The sequence below is a fragment of the Saccostrea cucullata genome, unplaced genomic scaffold, assembly GCF_032062105.1.
Source record: "Saccostrea cucullata isolate Sc308-1 unplaced genomic scaffold, CSIRO_AGI_Scuc_v1 ctg420, whole genome shotgun sequence".
Taxonomy (NCBI): domain Eukaryota; kingdom Metazoa; phylum Mollusca; class Bivalvia; order Ostreida; family Ostreidae; genus Saccostrea; species Saccostrea cuccullata.
In genome coordinates, this window is record NW_026930373.1 from 246405 (window position 1) to 265587 (window position 19183).

General features: G+C 32.8%; 1 protein-coding gene across 1 annotated transcript; it reads right to left on the reverse strand.

Moving 5' to 3' along the window:
* On the reverse strand, window positions 1-18087 carry LOC134228344 (kelch domain-containing protein 10-like). The gene is made up of 10 exons (XM_062710008.1): window positions 17950-18087; window positions 14004-14134; window positions 10920-11004; window positions 10425-10579; window positions 9004-9146; window positions 8003-8087; window positions 5237-5303; window positions 4520-4567; window positions 3861-4000; window positions 1-1505 (listed from the first exon to the last, which is right to left on the reverse strand). Exons 1-10 carry the CDS (start codon window positions 18035-18037, stop codon window positions 1302-1304), a joined length of 1146 nt encoding a protein of 381 aa, XP_062565992.1. The 5' UTR covers window positions 18038-18087; the 3' UTR covers window positions 1-1301.
* Window positions 18088-19183: the final 1096 nt, after the last annotated feature.

Sequence of the window (19183 nt, forward strand, 5' to 3'; positions counted from 1 at the left end):
AAATTTCAATCATGGCACACTCTCACGTATATTGTACTGAAGGGGAAAACTATATCTTTACAAAATGACATTTTTTCTCTCAGAAAATACAAAACAAGCATCCCATGAGGAGTCTTAGGATCTGAACATTCTAACAAGACCTCTAGCTCTAAGATAAATAGCTGACTTTCAGGGTTATCCTTTGAAATTTAAAGACTTTTAATACAAATGTAAGTTATGTAACAGTACCTAACACATTTCACAAATTAACAAAACAAATAAATTACTGCTAAACTATGGACAATACTATGTTAAAACTAAGCAAGGATTATAACCTTATTATGCTGTATATCAAGTAAGAAATTCTTCCCGGTGGATTTCATTTAGAAACTGACTTTAACTGACTACTCTATCAACTACAAAACATTAAAACTAAAACATTAGAACTGACTAAATCTATACTCTACATTAAAACTCTGAGCCCTATTACACCAGAGACCTACATGTATATAAACTTCACTCAGCAAAAATAAAGTTAAAAATTTAAAAGAGTCCCCTGATGTTCTTAAGCAACAACTTGTCATCAAAATTATACTGTAGATCACAAAATATTCGCGACACCTTATTTTCGGGTGATTGTCATCAACTCTTTATTAGCAAGACAAAATTTTTACCAATTGTGGTTTTTGCTCTGTATTATCTTAAGGAATGCTATTGTACGAGAGAATGAAATTTTCACGAGCAAACTGTCTCACGTAATTTTGCAAAAATGAAGTTTTCATGAGTAAAAAGTGATTTACGGTATCATTTATCTTCAGACCTCAACAATAACATTTCCTTCATCAATCCTTAAAAAACAAAAAACAAACAAACGAATAAACCATCGTCTAACATAGGCTCATAATATACACATACAATGTAAACATCTACTTGTAATTAAATTTCCACTGTCACTTTACTGCTTACAACAAACATCCATAAAAATTATAAATGCTCAAAAATAATGCCACAAAAAATAACATAAAAAACAAAATATAGTTTTAAAAACAGGTCAACAGCAATAGAAATATGGAGTGGTTGTAATGGTTATGTCATCTTAAGAGACACTGGGCATCTTAATGAAAAAAATCTTATTTAAAAAAAAACACACGGGGAAATCAATGTGATTGAGAAGGTTTTGAATCGATGTGGTATTGGCAGTCTGGAGTCATTCCTCCTCAGAGAAACGAAGCAGTGACATCATGCGGTGAAGAGTTGTACACGGTGTAGTCATGTCGACTATGGTTTTATGGAGGGTATAACAGATGTTGATAAACTGTGTGTCATGACAACCTCTCTACGAAGTGCAGAGGAAGATGAGAAGAGAGAAATGATGTCCTGGTCAGACTGTCTGAGTCCAGACACGACACGATCCTCTCCCAGCAGATTTCCTGAAGACTGGGCGTGGTCAGCCAGATCCTCTGTAAACAATTGGTTCGGACTTTGTCTATTTTGGACACGCCCCCAAACACATACATACACCCCTCCTGAAAAATTCAGTTATAATAAAACATTAAAGAATAAAACAAAGCTACAAGGTAGTGCCTCTCTACAACAGGCACTTGATTCTGTAATTAACTTTTTGACCCATAGTTTAATAACAATATAAGGTATCTTCCTCTTACTTACAAGGAGTAACCTAGGTGTCCAGTCACTTTGTACACAAACTGAGTCGTACACAAACCAACTCGTATACAAAAATCAACTCGTACACAAAAACCAGAAGTCAACTCGTACACAACGTTTATATTACAATCGTTATGATTTAATTTTATACAAAAATTAATAATGTTTGATAACACGAAGTGTTACTTTTCTTTAAGTTTTTTCCCTAAATATTAAAATAATTCAACTTCCCTGATAGGAACATCAAAGACATCAAAGAAGTATTGTTAAGGAGGCTCATTACACCACTTTTTGATGACGTACTACACAAAAAAATAAACCTCCATTGTTTCGACCGTTTCCCTCTGGGGACGATTTGTACAGGTACCTCTATAATATGACCCTGACCTTTAAAGCGCTTTAAGAATAGATGAAACATGCGGTGTTATAAACAGTGAAAACAAAGTAACGGATTCATTATGCATGGACCAAGAAGGATTGCTTTTAAGCAGAAACAAAAGAAATCAACAGCCAAATCTTCGCCAAACAAGTTTTGTGCAATTTCATAGCGATGCATGCAGTGAGCTATATCAATGACATGTTTGTATGGAGGAAATTCGAGTTTAAATCTACAACCTTATTGAAATTTAAAAAGTTATTTACTTGCACTATTTACTGTGTTGGTGTTAATATATTTGCTTTATTGATTTAAATATATACTCTGGCAATTTAAAGCTTTTTTTCTGATATTTAGATGTAATGTTCAAACGTTCCTTAGTGTTTTGAGTCTTGGCTTATTAGGAAAGATAACTCTTGAAAGTGGACCTTTTATACCAAATATTTTTTAAATTGGCATTTTCATTTCGTTTAAACATTTTTCATTCAATTTGTCACATGTAATTCATTGAAATACATTCCTTGTCTCTTCAGAACTCATTTTCTTAATGTTTTGTGCACAGATTAAAAAGATAATGATATTAATTGTTTTTTAGGAGAAAATTATTTTTTCTACTAAAATTAACATTAGGTATTATGAGATATTTTCACTGTTTGTACTTGTCTTAAGAAGATGCCCATCATTTGACACTGAAAGTTCTGAAATTCTGGTAACAATAAACTTGAAATAAAACATTTCACTAAAATTAGACAAAAGCTAAAAAATTCTCTAAAAAATATTTATGATATCAATACCTCGTTCTGGATATTTGACATCTACATAATAAGTGGTGCTGTAATGAAATCTAAAATAAACTGTGGATGTAATGAGCCACCTTAAACCAACACACGCGCAGTGGTTTCTTGAATCTGCGACAAACGCTAATTACGAGATGCTCATAATTCGGTATCCTTTAATTATGAGATACTATATGTATCGAAAAAACGTCTCGCAGAAGGATAAAACGTACGCTCAACTAGGACCTTGGGTCCCCCGCAAATACATGTAGTTACCATCTTCACTATATACATGTATCTACTTAACATAATAAATTAGGATGCTGTAAAATATTATATTCTACATCAACATGCATTACTTGCATAACAGAAAACTTTTTAGAAATATAAATCTACGTATAACAATCTTGTTGACAATTAGAAATCCATTTGAATTACGTTTTTCAACTACATATTTAACAAATAAAATATTTAAATTTACAATATAAGATTTATTTAAGATAATTACGTTTATTTAAGAATTAATTTAAGAATTAAGAATGAATTCGACAATCTTGATTTAATTAACTCAAAACACATTTGTGTACGAGTTGACTTCTCAATTATTTGGAAACTGTGGCAAATATTGCCTTAAATCACATAGGAAAACCTCTGTATGAGTTGTGTACGAGTTCACTTCTGGTTAGTGTACGAGTTGACTTTTTGTTGTGTACGAGTTGACTTTTTGTATACGAGTTGGTTTGTGTACGACTCGGTTTGTGTACGAAGTGACTGTAAATCGTAACCTATATTATATATTTTATGGTAGGGCAAGCAAAAATTCAGGTAGGCAAGTCAATTTTGGACAAGTGCCTTAAAAATCTATAAATTGTCAGCCCCTGCAATGCAATGAATCAATTTTCCTATTGGTAATTTTACACAAACTCTTCATTTGTTTAAAAATGGAAGTACAGAGACTTACACACTGTAAAGGGACCCCCTAATCTCACAGACAGATACATCACAAATTGAACTTTGTGTAGATGAGAACATTTACACAAATGAAGAATTGTTGCCATGGTTACCTGAGTGATGTCAGCCGAGTGGAAGTACACAGGAACTTGTAGAGAGGAGGGTAACTTTGTCCATGTGTATGTCTGTAGGGAGAACTTCCAAATGTCTCCAAATATTGTCTGGGTGTCAAATCCACCACATATGTACACATCTAGTAAAATAGAATCAATGTCACTTAATTGTACTTTTTAGACTCTGGAAATGTAACTATTAATATACATGTATGATGTCATGAGACTTCACTTTCTAGCCTTCTTAATGTCTTGTGCGGTTTGTTTTTTATATGAAAGGATTTTTAAAAGACCAACTTCATTTCCTTAGAATTGAATGTCAATAAAGTAGTATTTTCATTTAAGAAAACACATCAAAAAATGTAAAAATATCTGATAAAATACTGCATGTGTGTCAAATCCATCACACATGTAAACATTTGTTGTCCAGAGTTTTGATAGAATTTACAATTTAGTCAGGCTTGCATAAGATACAAGTTTTTGAGTAAAAAATTTGAATCCAGAGCTTTATAATAGGTTTTACATAACAAAAGAAATTACAAAACATCATGAACACAAAAATCAAAATTATTAATTGTAAATAATGTTAACGAAAGAAAATTCATTGCTACAAATTTTTAACAAATCTAATGTCTTTAATGCATGGCTAGTGACCTTACCTTGTTTGAACTTGACACAGCTGTGACATTTCCTAAGGGGAGGAAAACCTGTGAAAGAAATATCTAAATTCTGTCAAAGATATTCTACTTTCAGTGTCACTACTATCAAATTTCTAAATTCATCATTGTTAATTTGTAAGTCGGGCTGGGTATTGGCCTGAGATTTCGTATTGCGTTATTTGTGATATTTTTTACTGAACATATATTGCGATATGTATTGCAATATTTTTAATGTAATTTAAATGGCATTTTCTTACTATATTTATCTCAATTTACAGGCAGAATGTACATAACTATGAAAAGTAACCAACAGGGAAAAAAATCTTGTCAATTTCATTTAAGTTATGATTTGAAATACTCCCACAAAACAACTTCTGTCTAACTGTTTGGCTGAATATCAGACCTTTCATACATCCATTTTTATATTTAATGATAAAATTCCTTAATCTAAGCATATTGCCAGTATATCGATGTTTTTTGTCATTGTATTGCAATATATTGAAATATCGATATTTTTACCCAGCCCTATTTATGAGAATTCCAATATAAGGAAAATAACTACAGACCAACAATAACTATATTTCAAAGTAAAAATAAATACAAATTTTACCAAATGTAACGAAAATGAAATGTAACAAAGAATAAACAATACATTTCAATGATTATAAGATACTTGTATACATTACTTTAGCAAACTTGGAAAAATGATAAGATTACCGTGTTTAGGGTCTGGAATGGACTTGATGTTTTCCCATTTACAAGTTGGAATGTGAAATGCTGGAACCTAAGAAATACAGACTCAAAATAAGAGAGATGAAGACTTTATATATATACATGCATAGGTCAGGGTGCTGAAATTGTGACTATCAGAGTAATTTTTTACTTTTCCGTTTTCTGTTTCTTAGACTAATGTATTCAAATCCAAGAGAATGATTCAGTCTTATATAAAACAATCTAAAAGTTGTGGTATTCAAAATTAAAAGAAGGCAGATCATTCTTATGCATTCAAATCAAAAAGTAGACATATTCACATTCAAATGTGAATGATTCAAATCCAAAAGTGGATGTATCTAAATCCAAATGAGAATGCACAGATATCCAAAAGTGGACAAATTATTCTTACGTATTCAAATCCAAAAGTGGACAAATTATTCTTAAATATACAAATCCAAAAGTGGACAAATTATTCTTAAGTATTCAAATCCAAAAGTGGACAAATTATTCTTAAATATTCAAATCCAAAAGTGGACAAATTATTCTTACGCATTCAAATCCAAAAGTGGACAAATTATTTTTACGTATTCAAATCCAAAAGTGGACAAATTATTCTTACGCATTCAAATCCAAAAGTGGCCAAATTATTCTTACGTATTCAAATCCAAAAGTGGACAAACTAGAAAACTGACCAGTCAGCAAGGGCCCCGCCATGAGGTAGAATTATAAGGGTGCAGCAAAAGAAATATATGGAAACAAACTGTATTCTTAAAATTTCAAGATAATTCCCGAATGTCAAAAACCTGTAAATAATATCCTTGTATTTATTTTACATAAGGCAGTAAAGAACAATTATATCTAAATAATAGTGAAGCTTTTGTTATATAAAATGCCAGCCTTCAATGAATGCAAATACATATCATGAAGGCTTGACCTTAACTTCAAAACAAACAGCAGTTGCAGACAAAGGTTTTCATTAATCTTAAAGTGACAGATAAAGATAAGCCTTCTAAATTTTCTGCAGCAAATAATTAATCCCAAGGGATTAATTATTCTCTCATCATTTTCTTCTTAATTCATAATAAGAAAAATGATAGAATGATCGAGGTTTTTATCCAACTGCCTTAAAAATTAATAATATTCAAATTTTCAAAAGTAAATAAACAAATAAAAATAAAAAATATATCTTCTTTAATCTATTCAAGTCAATGAAATTAAAACTCATCATGTAGGCTATTTCAACAAAAATAAAGTAAAAACATTTATACTTCAATCCACATTTCATAGTGTTCATAGCATTCCAAATGGACTTAACTTCAAAACAAACTTCATTTGCAGAAGAGGTTAATTAATCTCAATGTGACAGATGAAAAGATAATGCTTTGGATTTTCTTCAAGGTAAGCTAATTAATCCAAAGGGGCTCCAAAAGTTTACAACATTTTCAGAAGTTATCTCTCAAATCCAAAAGTTCACTTATATAAAATTAGCTCCAAACCAGAGGACATAGAGAAACAAACTTAGCATCAAAATATGTCTTTTTGCCTAAACTACCATACCAAATTTGTGGGCTACCATAAAAAAAGTTATTAGGAAAAAACAGAAAATTTGTTGACAGTATTCAACAGACGGACAGACAGACAGACAGAGTGATTACTATAGGGCACCCGCAAATCCTTGCGGGGCCCTAATTATTCTTAAAAATTCAAATCCAAAAGTGGACAAATTATTCTTAAATATTCAAATCCAAAAGTGGACAAATTATTCTTACGTATTCAAATCCAAAAGTGGACAAATTATTCTTAAATATTCAAATCCAAAAGTGGACAAATTATTCTTACGTATTCAAATCCAAAAGTGGACAAATTATTCTTACGTATTCAAATCCAAAAGTGGACAAATTATTCTTAAATATTCAAATCCAAAAGTGGACAAATTATTCTTACGTATTCAAATCCAAAAGTGGACAAATTATTCTTAAATATTCAAATCCAAAAGTGGACTGATTATTCTTACGTATTCAAATCCAAAAGTGGATAAATTATTCTTACGTATTCAAATCCAGAAGTGGACAAATTATTCTTAAATATTCAAATCCAAAAGTGGACAAATTATTCTTACGTATTCAAATCCAAAAGTGGACAAATTATTCTTACGCATTCAAATCCAAAAGTGGACAAATTATTCTTACGCATTCAAATCTAAAAGTGGACAAATTATTTTTACGTATTCAAATCCAAAAGTGGACAAATTATTCTTACGCATTCAAATCCAAAAGTGGACAAATTATTCTTAAAAATTCAAATCCAAAAGTGGACATTCAAATCCAAAAGTGGACAAATTATTTTTACGTATTCAAATCCAAAAGTGGACAAATTATTCTTAAATATTCAAATCCAAAAGTGGACAAATTATTCTTACGTATTCAAATCCAAAAGTGGACAAATTATTCTTACGTATTCAAATCCAAAAGTGGACAAATTATTCTTAAATATTCAAATCCAAAAGTGGACTGATTATTCTTACATATTCAAATCCAGAAGTGGACAAATTATTCTTACGTATTCAAATCCAGAAGTGGACAAATTATTCTTAAATATTCAAATCCAAAAGTGGACAAATTATTCTTATGTATTCAAATCCAAAAGTGGACAAATTATTCTTACGTATTCAAATCCAAAAGTGGACAAATTATTCTTACGTATTCAAATCCAAAAGTGGACAAATTATTCTTATGTATTCAAATCCAAAAGTGGACAAATTATTCTTACGTATTCAAATCCAAAGGTAGATGAGGCAGTTCCTCCACCAAACACAAACAGATGGTTGTCATGGCTCGCCACCTCATGTCGGTACCTAAAAATAAACACAAATAGGCCCTCTTAAAACTTATCAAAAATCATTTATCACTTTTTAAAAACAATGTTAGGCCATATAAAATTAATCTTTAGATTCTCATTCGCCCCTCCAAAATGTTTTTTATTTTGGTATTTTCAAAGTAAGAATTTGGGTCAAAGTTTAAGAGTTATCTCCCGTCTGTAAATCGTGTCGCTATTTATAGCAAAAACGCCATGTGAAGAATGGAGAAAAATCAGCAATAAAAGCAGTTTAAATGTGTAAGGAAAAGATACTTTGTCAGTATAGAGAAGGCAGAGAAGAAAAAATAGCATAAACACATATATATACCATCACTGGCAGGAGCAAGTATGAAGAGAGATCTAAGTAACTAAGTAAAAATAGATGAGGAAAATGACACCTGGTCAAGTTATATATAACGATCTCCAGCTTTGAAATAAAAAAAATCTACAACATCGTAGACAGACTTAAGAAAAGTCTAGATTTTTCAGTAGAATAATTATTAGAACATTTATATAGATTTTGCAAAATAAGAAGTCGCGCATATACAATTTATTGGTATCCCCCCTCATTTTGTTCAGGGTGTGCCGTATAATGTGTACTTGATAATTTGTTAATTAACAATAAATATTTAACTTTTAATGCAAAAATTTTCTTTATAAATTTAAAAGAATATGAAAAGAATTAAATCTATTCATATTTGCATTCAGGTAATGAAAAAAATGTGTACGGGGCGTCCATTGTTTTGTTGATACTTAGGCCTATATATAAATAACAATTATAAAAAATAAAAAATTTATCACAATTTTTTTGCAAATTAAAAACTAAAGATTAATTTTACCTGGCCTTACTATGATTTTTAACTGGCAAAATTCAGTTGTGTTTTAAACAGTAGTTTTTATTTCTGTACAGTTACCTGCTCTCCGGAACGAAGTCAGACAGGGCAGGTAACTCCTCCCAGGTCAAGGACTGAAGGTCGAGTCTGTGAATGTGAAGGTCGTACGTGTAGCCCGATGTCCCCCCACACACGTACATGTGCTTGCCGATCTTTGTCACAGTCTGTTGATTGAATGTAAGACACTTGTATTTAACTTTTATACTGTATATGTTTATAAATTTACACATTGGCAGGTGATTAACTGTTTCAACGGCCTGATAACACCAAAGTAAACATGACCGTTCTTTTTTCTGAGTGATACTCACATGACCATATTTTTTCTGAGTGATACTCACATGCCCTTATTTTTTCTGAGTAATACTCACATGCAGAGTTCTTGAAATCTTTTGGTCCTGTCGGCAAGACCAATAAAAACAATCAAGGACCGATAACTTTACGTTCTGTGTCAATCCAAATGACCGGTAAATGTCGAGAAAGCAACTTGTGAAAATCCGACTGAATTTCGTACGAATTCCCTATAACCGACCGATCATAATCTGTTAAACGCTTTTCCGTATCTCGTGATGGAATCTTCAATGAACGCAGGTACCAAACTATGATTGATTAATTGTTTAAACAAGTTTTTTGACGGCGGTAAGGTATAAGCCAGGTGAGAAAATCGAATGAGATTAAAAACTTATAAAGAAAAACGACCTCCCATGAGAATTCAACGAAAATTGTTATACGATGATCAAATTAAATGCAGTGTGTACTGACACAGATTGCAGAATGTATTGATAATAAAATTTAAATACAGTTTTAATCTTTCTTAGTTTCTATTTAATATTTTTGTTGGACTGATAGAAATATGTCTGGACTGACAAACTTCCCGTGGCAGTCAGTCCAAATGACTGACAGCGAAAAAAAGATTTCAAGAACTCTGCACATGACCCTATTTTTACTGAGTGATACTCACATGACCCTATTTTTACTGAGTGATACTCACATGGCCCTATTTTTACTGAGTGATACTCACATGACCCTATTTTTTTCTGAGTGATACTCACATGACCCTTATTTTTACTGAGTGATACTCAGATGACCTATTTTTTCTGAGTGATACTCACATGACCCTATTTTTTATCGAGTGATACACACATGACCCTATTTTTTTCTGAGTGATACTCACATGACCCTATTTTTACTGAGTGATACTCACATGACCCTATTTTTACCGAGTGATACTCACATGACCCTATTTTTTTCTGAGTGATACTCACATGCCCGTATTTTTTCTGATTTTACTCGAATTACCTTATTTTCTGAGTGATACTCACATGCCTGTTTTTTTTTCTGAGTGATACTCACATGACCCTAATTTTCTGAGTGATACTCACATGCCCTTAATTTTTCTGAGTAATGCTCACATGACCGTGTATTTTTTTCTGAGTGATACTCACATGCCCATATTTTTTCTGTGGAGATTCTCCTGAACACTTCATGTGTCTCCACTTCAGTGTGTCCAGGTTACAGATGTTTAGCTGATTGCTGCTGTTAGAACCAAAGGGGACCCCAGTCCCTCCAAAACACAGAAGGTTCCTCCCTGCCCTCAGGACTGAAGTAAAAAAAAAACTCAGTCATATCACTGTCAGATGTTATAAGTGTTATACTTCAACTGTACAAGAAAACCTGTCACAGAAAACGCAGCTGTCTACGAATTACAGCGACATTTGTACAAACAGGATTGAAGGACAGACTCAACGTGAACAAGGTTTACATTATTTAAAAAAACAATTATATACAGTAACCTTCTTTACATGTTCATGACTTCATGTCTTGTAAACAGCAACTGAAGAACTTCTGATTTAACGAATACATGTATATATAGCAGAAATGATCCATTTAACCATACACACACAGTTAGCTGTATATTTGCCTTTAAACATAATACCTACCTGCATGTGACGCCAGCTCTATTGGCATGTTACCGTCAGTTTCTAATTTTGTCCATTCCCTTCTCGCGAAGTTGAACTTCCATAACTGTGGAGTGATATCAATAAACTTAAATGATAATATTTACATTTCCAATAAATTTCCCCTATGATTCTTTACAAAATAAAATGCAGTATATTTTCTCATGGACTACATTAGGTATGTATCATGAATAAGCATGAATATCTCCATTATTACGTCATAATACCGCTCGACGTCAAAAAGTCAAAAAATATAGTGGAGTATACGGACAAATACTGTAAATTGGCAAATAATCGCGATGGTTTTAATTTCGCTATGTTCACGATTCATCGTTTTTCCGCGAAAATAAACCCATCGTGAAAGCTATCATTAGCTATTAAAACGTTTAAATGATTGTGAGAAATTTTCTTACAGCGTGAAATTAAAACCATCGCGATTGGAACTTTTTGAGAAATCGTGAAAATTTAACACCGTGGAATTAAAACGACTTACAGTAGTTCCCATGAGCGTAGAATGAAGCAGTTATTCGGTTGAAACATGTAAACAAAAGAACTTTTATATTCATTTGTCTACCATTTACTGGTCGACAGTTGACAGGTTGATAGTTCTAAGAACTTAGCATATCTCTTTGTCAATCGTTGACAGGTCGACAGTTGACAGAAGATATGACATATTCATATTTGTCGACCATTTACAGGTCGACAGTTGACAGGTTGACAGAAGAACTTAGCATATCTCTTTGTCGACAGTTGACAGGTCGACAGTTGACAGAAGTCCTAGCACATTTATTTGTCGACCATTTACAGGTCGACAGATGACATGGTGACAGAAGAACCACCGTATACTTTTACATTTGTCGACCATTTATGACTAAACCCGAGAATCTAACTCATTACCTCTGCATTACTAGTCAGGTGCTTTAACCACTTAGTCTTCCTGATTGATATCAACGTTCCATATAGACCAAACTTCTACTGTAATGAATAGTAACGAATTTTTCCTTCATCGTCTGGCAGTAAATCTGATAACAATCTTCTATATTTATGAATTCAAAAGATAAATTAGTGTTAGCCTTGTTTCCACCTGAGAGATTCAGGTTAGCCTTGTACCCACCCGAGAGATAAGGGTTAGCCTTGTACCCACCTTGAGATTAGGGTTAGAGCCTTGTACCCACCCAAGAAAGTAAGGTTAGTCTTGTACCTACCCGAGAGATTAGGGTTAGCCTAGTACCCACCCGAGAGATTAGGGTTAGTCTTGTACCCACCCGAGAGATTAGGGTTAGCCTTGTACCCACCCGAGAGATTAGGGTTAGTCTTGTACCCACCCGAGAGATTAGGGTTAGTCTTGTACCCAACCGAGAGATTGGGGTTAGCCTTGTACCCACCCGAGAAAGTAAGGATAGTCTTGTACCCACCCGAGAGATTAGGGTTAGCCTAGTACCCACTCGAGAGATTAGGGTTAGTCTTGTACCAACCCGAGAGATTAGGGTTAGCCTTTAGACCTTGTACCCACCCGAGAGAGATTACCCACCCGAGAATTTGGGGTTAGTCTTGTACCCACCCTAGAGATTGGGGTTAGCCTTGTACCCACCCGAGAGATTGGGGTTAGCATTGTACCCACCCGAGAGATTGGGGTTAGTCTTGTACCCACCCGAGAGATTGGGGTTAGCCTTATACCGAACGAGAGATTTCTGTCAACTATCGACCTGTCAACCGTCAAGCCTGCATATAATGTTATACTATATACTAAATATTTCTGTCAACTGTCGACCTGTCAATCCTGCATATACAGTTATACTAAAAATACTTTTCTGTCAACTGTCGACCTGTCGACCGTAAACCCTGCACATCCTAAAATAAATTTCTGTCAACTGTCGACTTGCAGACTGTCAACCCTACATATACTTAAATTAATGTGATAAAATTAGATTTCTGTCAACTGTCGACCTGTCAACTGTCAACCCTGCATATAATGTTATACTAAAATAATTTTCTGTCAACTGTCGACCTGTCAACCGTAAACCCTACATATACTTAAATTAATATGAAAAAATTAGATTTCTGTCAACTGTCGACCTGTCAACCGTCAACCCTGCATATACAGTTATACTGAAATAATTTTCTGTCAACTGTCGACCTGTCGACTGTCAATCCTACATATACTACAACAAATTTCTGTCAACTGTCGACCTGTCGACCGCCAACCTTGCATATCCTAAAATAAATTTCTGTCAACTGTCGACTGTCAACCCTGCATATACTATAATTAAATATGATAGAATTAGATTTCTGTCAACTGTCGACCTGTCAACCGTCAACCCTGCATATTCTTAATCAAATTTCTGTCAACTGTCAACCTGTCGACCGTCAACTTTACATGTACATTAATTTATACTGAAATAAATTTCTGTCAATTGTCTACATAAAACACTCGACAGTGCACAATGTAAACACTTGAAATATTTTAAACTATGTTCATATGCGGATAATTTATTTAACAAATAAATTTCATCATGAACTACTTTTCCGTATACACACTGTTTTGTTTTAAAAATGACAGTTGAACGGCGCAAATTTACGGCAAGTCATCAGAAAAAAATGTAAATATAAGAAATGAACTTAATTTTTTGAAGATTCATGAGGTATATGAACTACAACGCTTCACGCCGGCATATTTATCATGAAGCACTAACGCGCTTCATGAAATATGCCGGCGTGAAGCGTCGTAGTTCATAACCTCATGAATCTTCAAAAATTAAATTCATTTCTTAAATGAAGGCATAAACAGTAAATATTCGGCAAAATAAGAGCTGGTCTACATTTGTGATCTTGGCTTTTAAAAATTTAGATCAATTTTCACTGCATCTATCACTGCTTTCAGAATATTGCAAAAGACAAAGTTTGTAAAACAAAAATATGCAAAATTACTTGAAAGAAAATACAATGTCTTCTGTTGGGGATGCAACATTTAAAAAGAAAAGATTGATAGAGACAAATTAACTATAAGATATTGCTGCCTGAAATAGCTTTTCCGTATAGCTTGAGTCTGAGGTCCGGAGACTTTACCTCTTTAAACAGTGGGTAGTAGGTGTCCTCTGTGTTTGGAACATTCAGGAACTTTGGGTTGTAGCCTCCCAGTACATAAAGGTTACTGTCGTCTACCACCACTCGGTGTCCACTCCGCGGGAACAGAAAATCTGAAAAGTGAAGTATAAAACACAATAGAGTTCAGTACATAACACAGAATGGGGCTAAGAAAGATAATAATTATTTCATCATGTGATAATACTGTATAAAGGGTTATTTTCGACCTTTCGCACTTGAAACAATTTTGTTCCATTTAAATTCGCCCAATCATAGTTTTGTATAAGAAATTATACTAGCTGTATTCTTTGAATTCGCTCCATTTCAAATTTGTCCAAAAGAGGATAGGGCAAAAGTGTTGATATGTTTAAATTCACATGTTAAAGGAACTAGGACTTGTGTTGACTAAAGACAAATGAGAATTACTGTGAGCACTTGGAGTTCATCGAATGATAAATCCCCCCCCCTCCCCAATATATAATGCCAAAGCCCATGATTTACTTTTGGAAAACTGAAATGTGTCAGATCAAAAAGTAAAATAGGCCTAGGCAGTGCACAATTGTATTTGGCATAGATAAATAGTGTGTTTCTGGTTCCCCGGCTGACCCTGAAATACACGAGCCAACCCTGAAAAATTTATCCTCCAATAATAACCCTTTGGAAGTAAACAATTCTGGTTTCACTTTGGAAATCCTAATCTGGATCATTTCCATGTTTGAGAAAATGGATATCATATACACATTAATCGAAAATGTTTTGACAGGGATTTCATTTCCTTGTAGAATTTTTAACAATAAAGTGATAAATTAAAATGTTTTTCATACCTTCCTACTCTATTTTTTCTCAAGTTGGAATAGGAAACACACTATTTATTTTGGCTATTATAATGTACCGGTAATAAAGAATCTGTGAAAGTATCATTAAATTTGATTCAGTGGTATAGGACCCTGGAGGAGTTGCAAATATTAGAGATGGGTACTCTTCAAAATTAAAAATAAAAAGAATGGAGTGTCCATGACTTACTATGGGAAACCCAAAATTTGTGCCAAATGAAAAAGTAATTAAATAGGTGCACAATGGTAAGTACTTATATGTAATAAAGATTCTGTGCAAGTATCATTAAATTTCATTCAGTGGCATATTAATTAAGAGTTGCGGATAAGAGCATGAAGAGACGGATACCCCAAAGCATAACAGATTTAACAGATATAGACAGCTAGACAGACAGACATCCTGATAAATATATATACCCTCCCACTTTTCAAGCAGGGGGATAAAAAGGATAAATGAGAACACCTTAAAATGCATGAATTATTACATGAAAAGGAATAACCTAGATAATTTTACTGAGTCAGATATTGTTTAGGAGCACCTTCATTAAGACAAACATTCAGTGTTTTCCCTAAGAACCGGCTACCTGCCAAATTGACCGCTTCAATTGACAAAAATGCCGCTTTGAAATAAAAATTTGTTGTTAGGTCCACAGAGAATGTCCATAAACCTCAGCCTCTAGCCTGTTACAACTTATCTCTAACCCTTTACTTTGAAATAAAGGGAAAACACTGACATTACGTAAAATGACATCAGTTTATACATAGTGTCCTTACTTTATGTAAGAGCTATCCTGGAGGTTACATGCGCATCATATAAGTCAATGAATAGATTTCCTTTAAAAAAGTGTTTTTCATTCACTGAAAATTATGAATGAATCAAGAAAGTACAGAAATATGACTTAGGACAACATGACCCAGGAAGAAGTTCTTACCACACTATAAACATGATAAATACTGACTGACCCTAAGAAATTTTTATTGTTATTTCGGAAGATTAATTTTTACAATCAGCATAGTTACATTTCCATTTTTTTTTTAACAGAGATATTGGTACACATTTAAATCAGCTGTAAATTATACACGGTGTAAATTGACAGAACTTGTTTCCAGTCTTTCTGATTCTTTCAATAAAATATGTTCAAAACAAAAACGAATAATTATGTTCCATTGTAAGATTTACTAGGAAGAGTTGTCTTTCAATGTAAACCATGTTGATCTGACTGGGGTGTGGTGTTAACCAGACACGTATGTACACATGTATACTGTATTATGACTGGGGTGTGTGATGTTAACCAGACAAGTATGTACATGATGTACACATGTATACTGTATTATGACTGGGGTGTAGTGTTAACCAGACACGTATGTACATGATGTACACATGTATACTGTATTATGACTGGGGTGTGTGATGTTAACCAGACAAGTATGTACATGATGTACACATGTATACTGTATTATGACTGGGGTGTGGTGTTAACCAGACACGTATGTACATGATGTACACATGTATACTGTATTATGACTGGGGTGTGGTGTTAACCAGACACGTATGTACATGATGTACACATGTATACTGTATTATGACTGGGGTGTGGTGTTAACCAGACACGTATGTACATGATGTACACATGTATACTGTATTATGACGATCCCCAGGTGGCTTTCATTATCATATGTTTCTCTCACAGATAATTTAGTGTTTAATACATTTCTATAATAATTTCTTGGAATTTTAACACTTTCATCATATTAGGGACATATGATACATTTTTTTATAAAAAATCTTGAAAAAGACAACATAAGTTCTTTTCAATCAAATTTTGTCATTAAGGGGATTTATAGTCCAAAAGAGGTTGTATATTATACTATTATGGACTCTTCTGGTGTTGAATATGGTTTGTTATTCACCAGAAAAATATTCATATATACCGAGGCAAAGCCGAGGTTAATATGGATATTTTTCTGGTGAATAACAAACCATATTCAACACCAAAAGAGTTCATAATTGTTTTATTATATAGTCCAAATTTGAATAAATAAGTCTTAAGACACTGATGGCTGAATGATGATACCATTTTCATTAACGAACTTCCGTCATTGAAAAAAATGTCCAGATTACATTTTGTCACCTCCGTGTTTTCCTTTTCAAGTCTCACTGTGTAAGACGTCCAAATGTTTAAAAATAATCCTGCAATAGGTTTGTATAATGTTTTTCCTGCTCAGATACGTAGCTCGCTGCGGCCGTTGCAACCATTATTTACAACGTTGTTTGACATGTTGATTGTGATGCTGCACGCGTGATGACCCTCCGGTGAATACGGCCTCAAATCCAGTGAATATGTAGTGTAATGAACTGTTTGCGCTTGTATAGATTATATAGGGAATATAAATAGACTATATAATAAACATGTATATATCAATAAGGATGGTTGCCAAAAGATAGAATGTTCATTATCTTGAAAATTATGCTTAGAAAGTTTACATTTTTTAAAATCTTAAAAATTTATTATGCTAGTATCATCTGTCCTCAATTGTACAAAATGTACAATAAAATTATAACACCATGTTTGTATTTTCAATACAGAATTACAGATTCTTGCTTTACTTATACATGTTTGTAAAACATGTACCCAACATTCTGAAAGTGTTATATCATATAATACAGTGTAATTAGACGCTGAAACTTTTAATCCATTTCAAACTGCATTTAATTTTTCTTTAGCTAGTGCTTAATTCTAGATAATGTGTGTTATTTTTTGTTTTACAACTGGGGATATAGGCTTGACTTTTGAAAATTATTTTGATCAATTATGATTTCATCAGTCAAAATTGCTTTTGTTCTCGTTATTTTGTTTTGTTTTCTTTTTTACAGGACGTCATACAGCTAAGAAAATGGACTAGTTCCGTCATGTTTGAGGAAGCCTCTGCCCGGGGCTGCTTTCCTTAACACACCTGCCGCGTCAAATAATCCGTTACAACCGTGTACAAACTGATTGCACAATCTGTCAGATCAGCTGTTATTCATCAAGTCGTTTCTTCTACATCAAGTTTGCAAAATCCCAATTTTTTATGATATGAAAAAATATATATACCTAAATTGTTTCTGTCGATATTTTCCGTAGCTTCGTCGTCTTGCTCTGGGGATCCAAATTTTTCTACGATCAGCCCCCTAACTGCCATTTTTTAAGTTTTTTCTGTCATTGAAACGTTCATCTAACCGTGATTCAATAACCGTGAAGGCTTTATATTATCACTTTGCTGATTGGTTTATCTTTCCAGGTATGTCCAATCAAAAGAATCGTATCTGTTTATACTCGGTATAAAGTGCAAAATGGAGAATTTTGTAAACAATAAACGATCTATAACAGTGTACAAATGTAACGTATTGTAATTTTCTCATTTTTTTCTTTATTGATCTTTATCAGAGAGACACAAGTGTAAAATTTCATCTGGAGTAAATAGAGTTTGTATTGTGAAGGTTTGGGCGTGGGGATTAACAGCTGATTAAGACAAACTTAGAGGAAAGGTATAATGCCCTGATAGTATAATGCCCTGATTGACCTGATTACATATGTATACTGAAATAAAGAGTTTTTATGTGCATAAACAATGTTATTTTTAATGGAAATTGTGAATATCATCATTTTCTATAAGAATCATGAAGAAAATGCTAAATAAAATATTTTTATGAAGTTTTACTTGACAGAGAAAATTGACAGGGGTATAATGTCCTGATTTTAGGGTATAATGACCTGATGACCTGATAGTATAAAAACTTCTAATAAACCCAACTTAGCAAAACTTAAAATTTACTATTTGATTAAATAACTTTTAAGGATCATATATAAAAGTAGTTTAATTCAGTGTAGGCTAAATTATCTATTGTATATTGTTGGAAATCACTTTTGAAGTTTTCAATGGGTATAATGTCCTGATTTTTACATGTAAATGTGTGATTTAATTAATTACTACATAATCTTAAGTTATATAATCTTAATGTAGATATTAGAAAAAAAAATATTGAAAAAAATATATAGCGAATTTTTGAGAAAATAAAGGCATATACAAATGAAGCATATTGATGGAAACATGTAAAACATGCATGCATGCATGTGATAATGAATTATTGGTGGAATTATTCATAATATTTGATGATTCTGTACTGGAACTTACAGTCTATGTACTTTTAAAGGAAAATGATTTTAAGAATTTTATTATAATAGTAAAAAAAAAAAAAAAGTTGATGACCTAGTTGTTGATATTTTTAAATGACCCGATACATAATCTGATGACCTAATATTTTGGAATGACTTGATTGTTGAATAT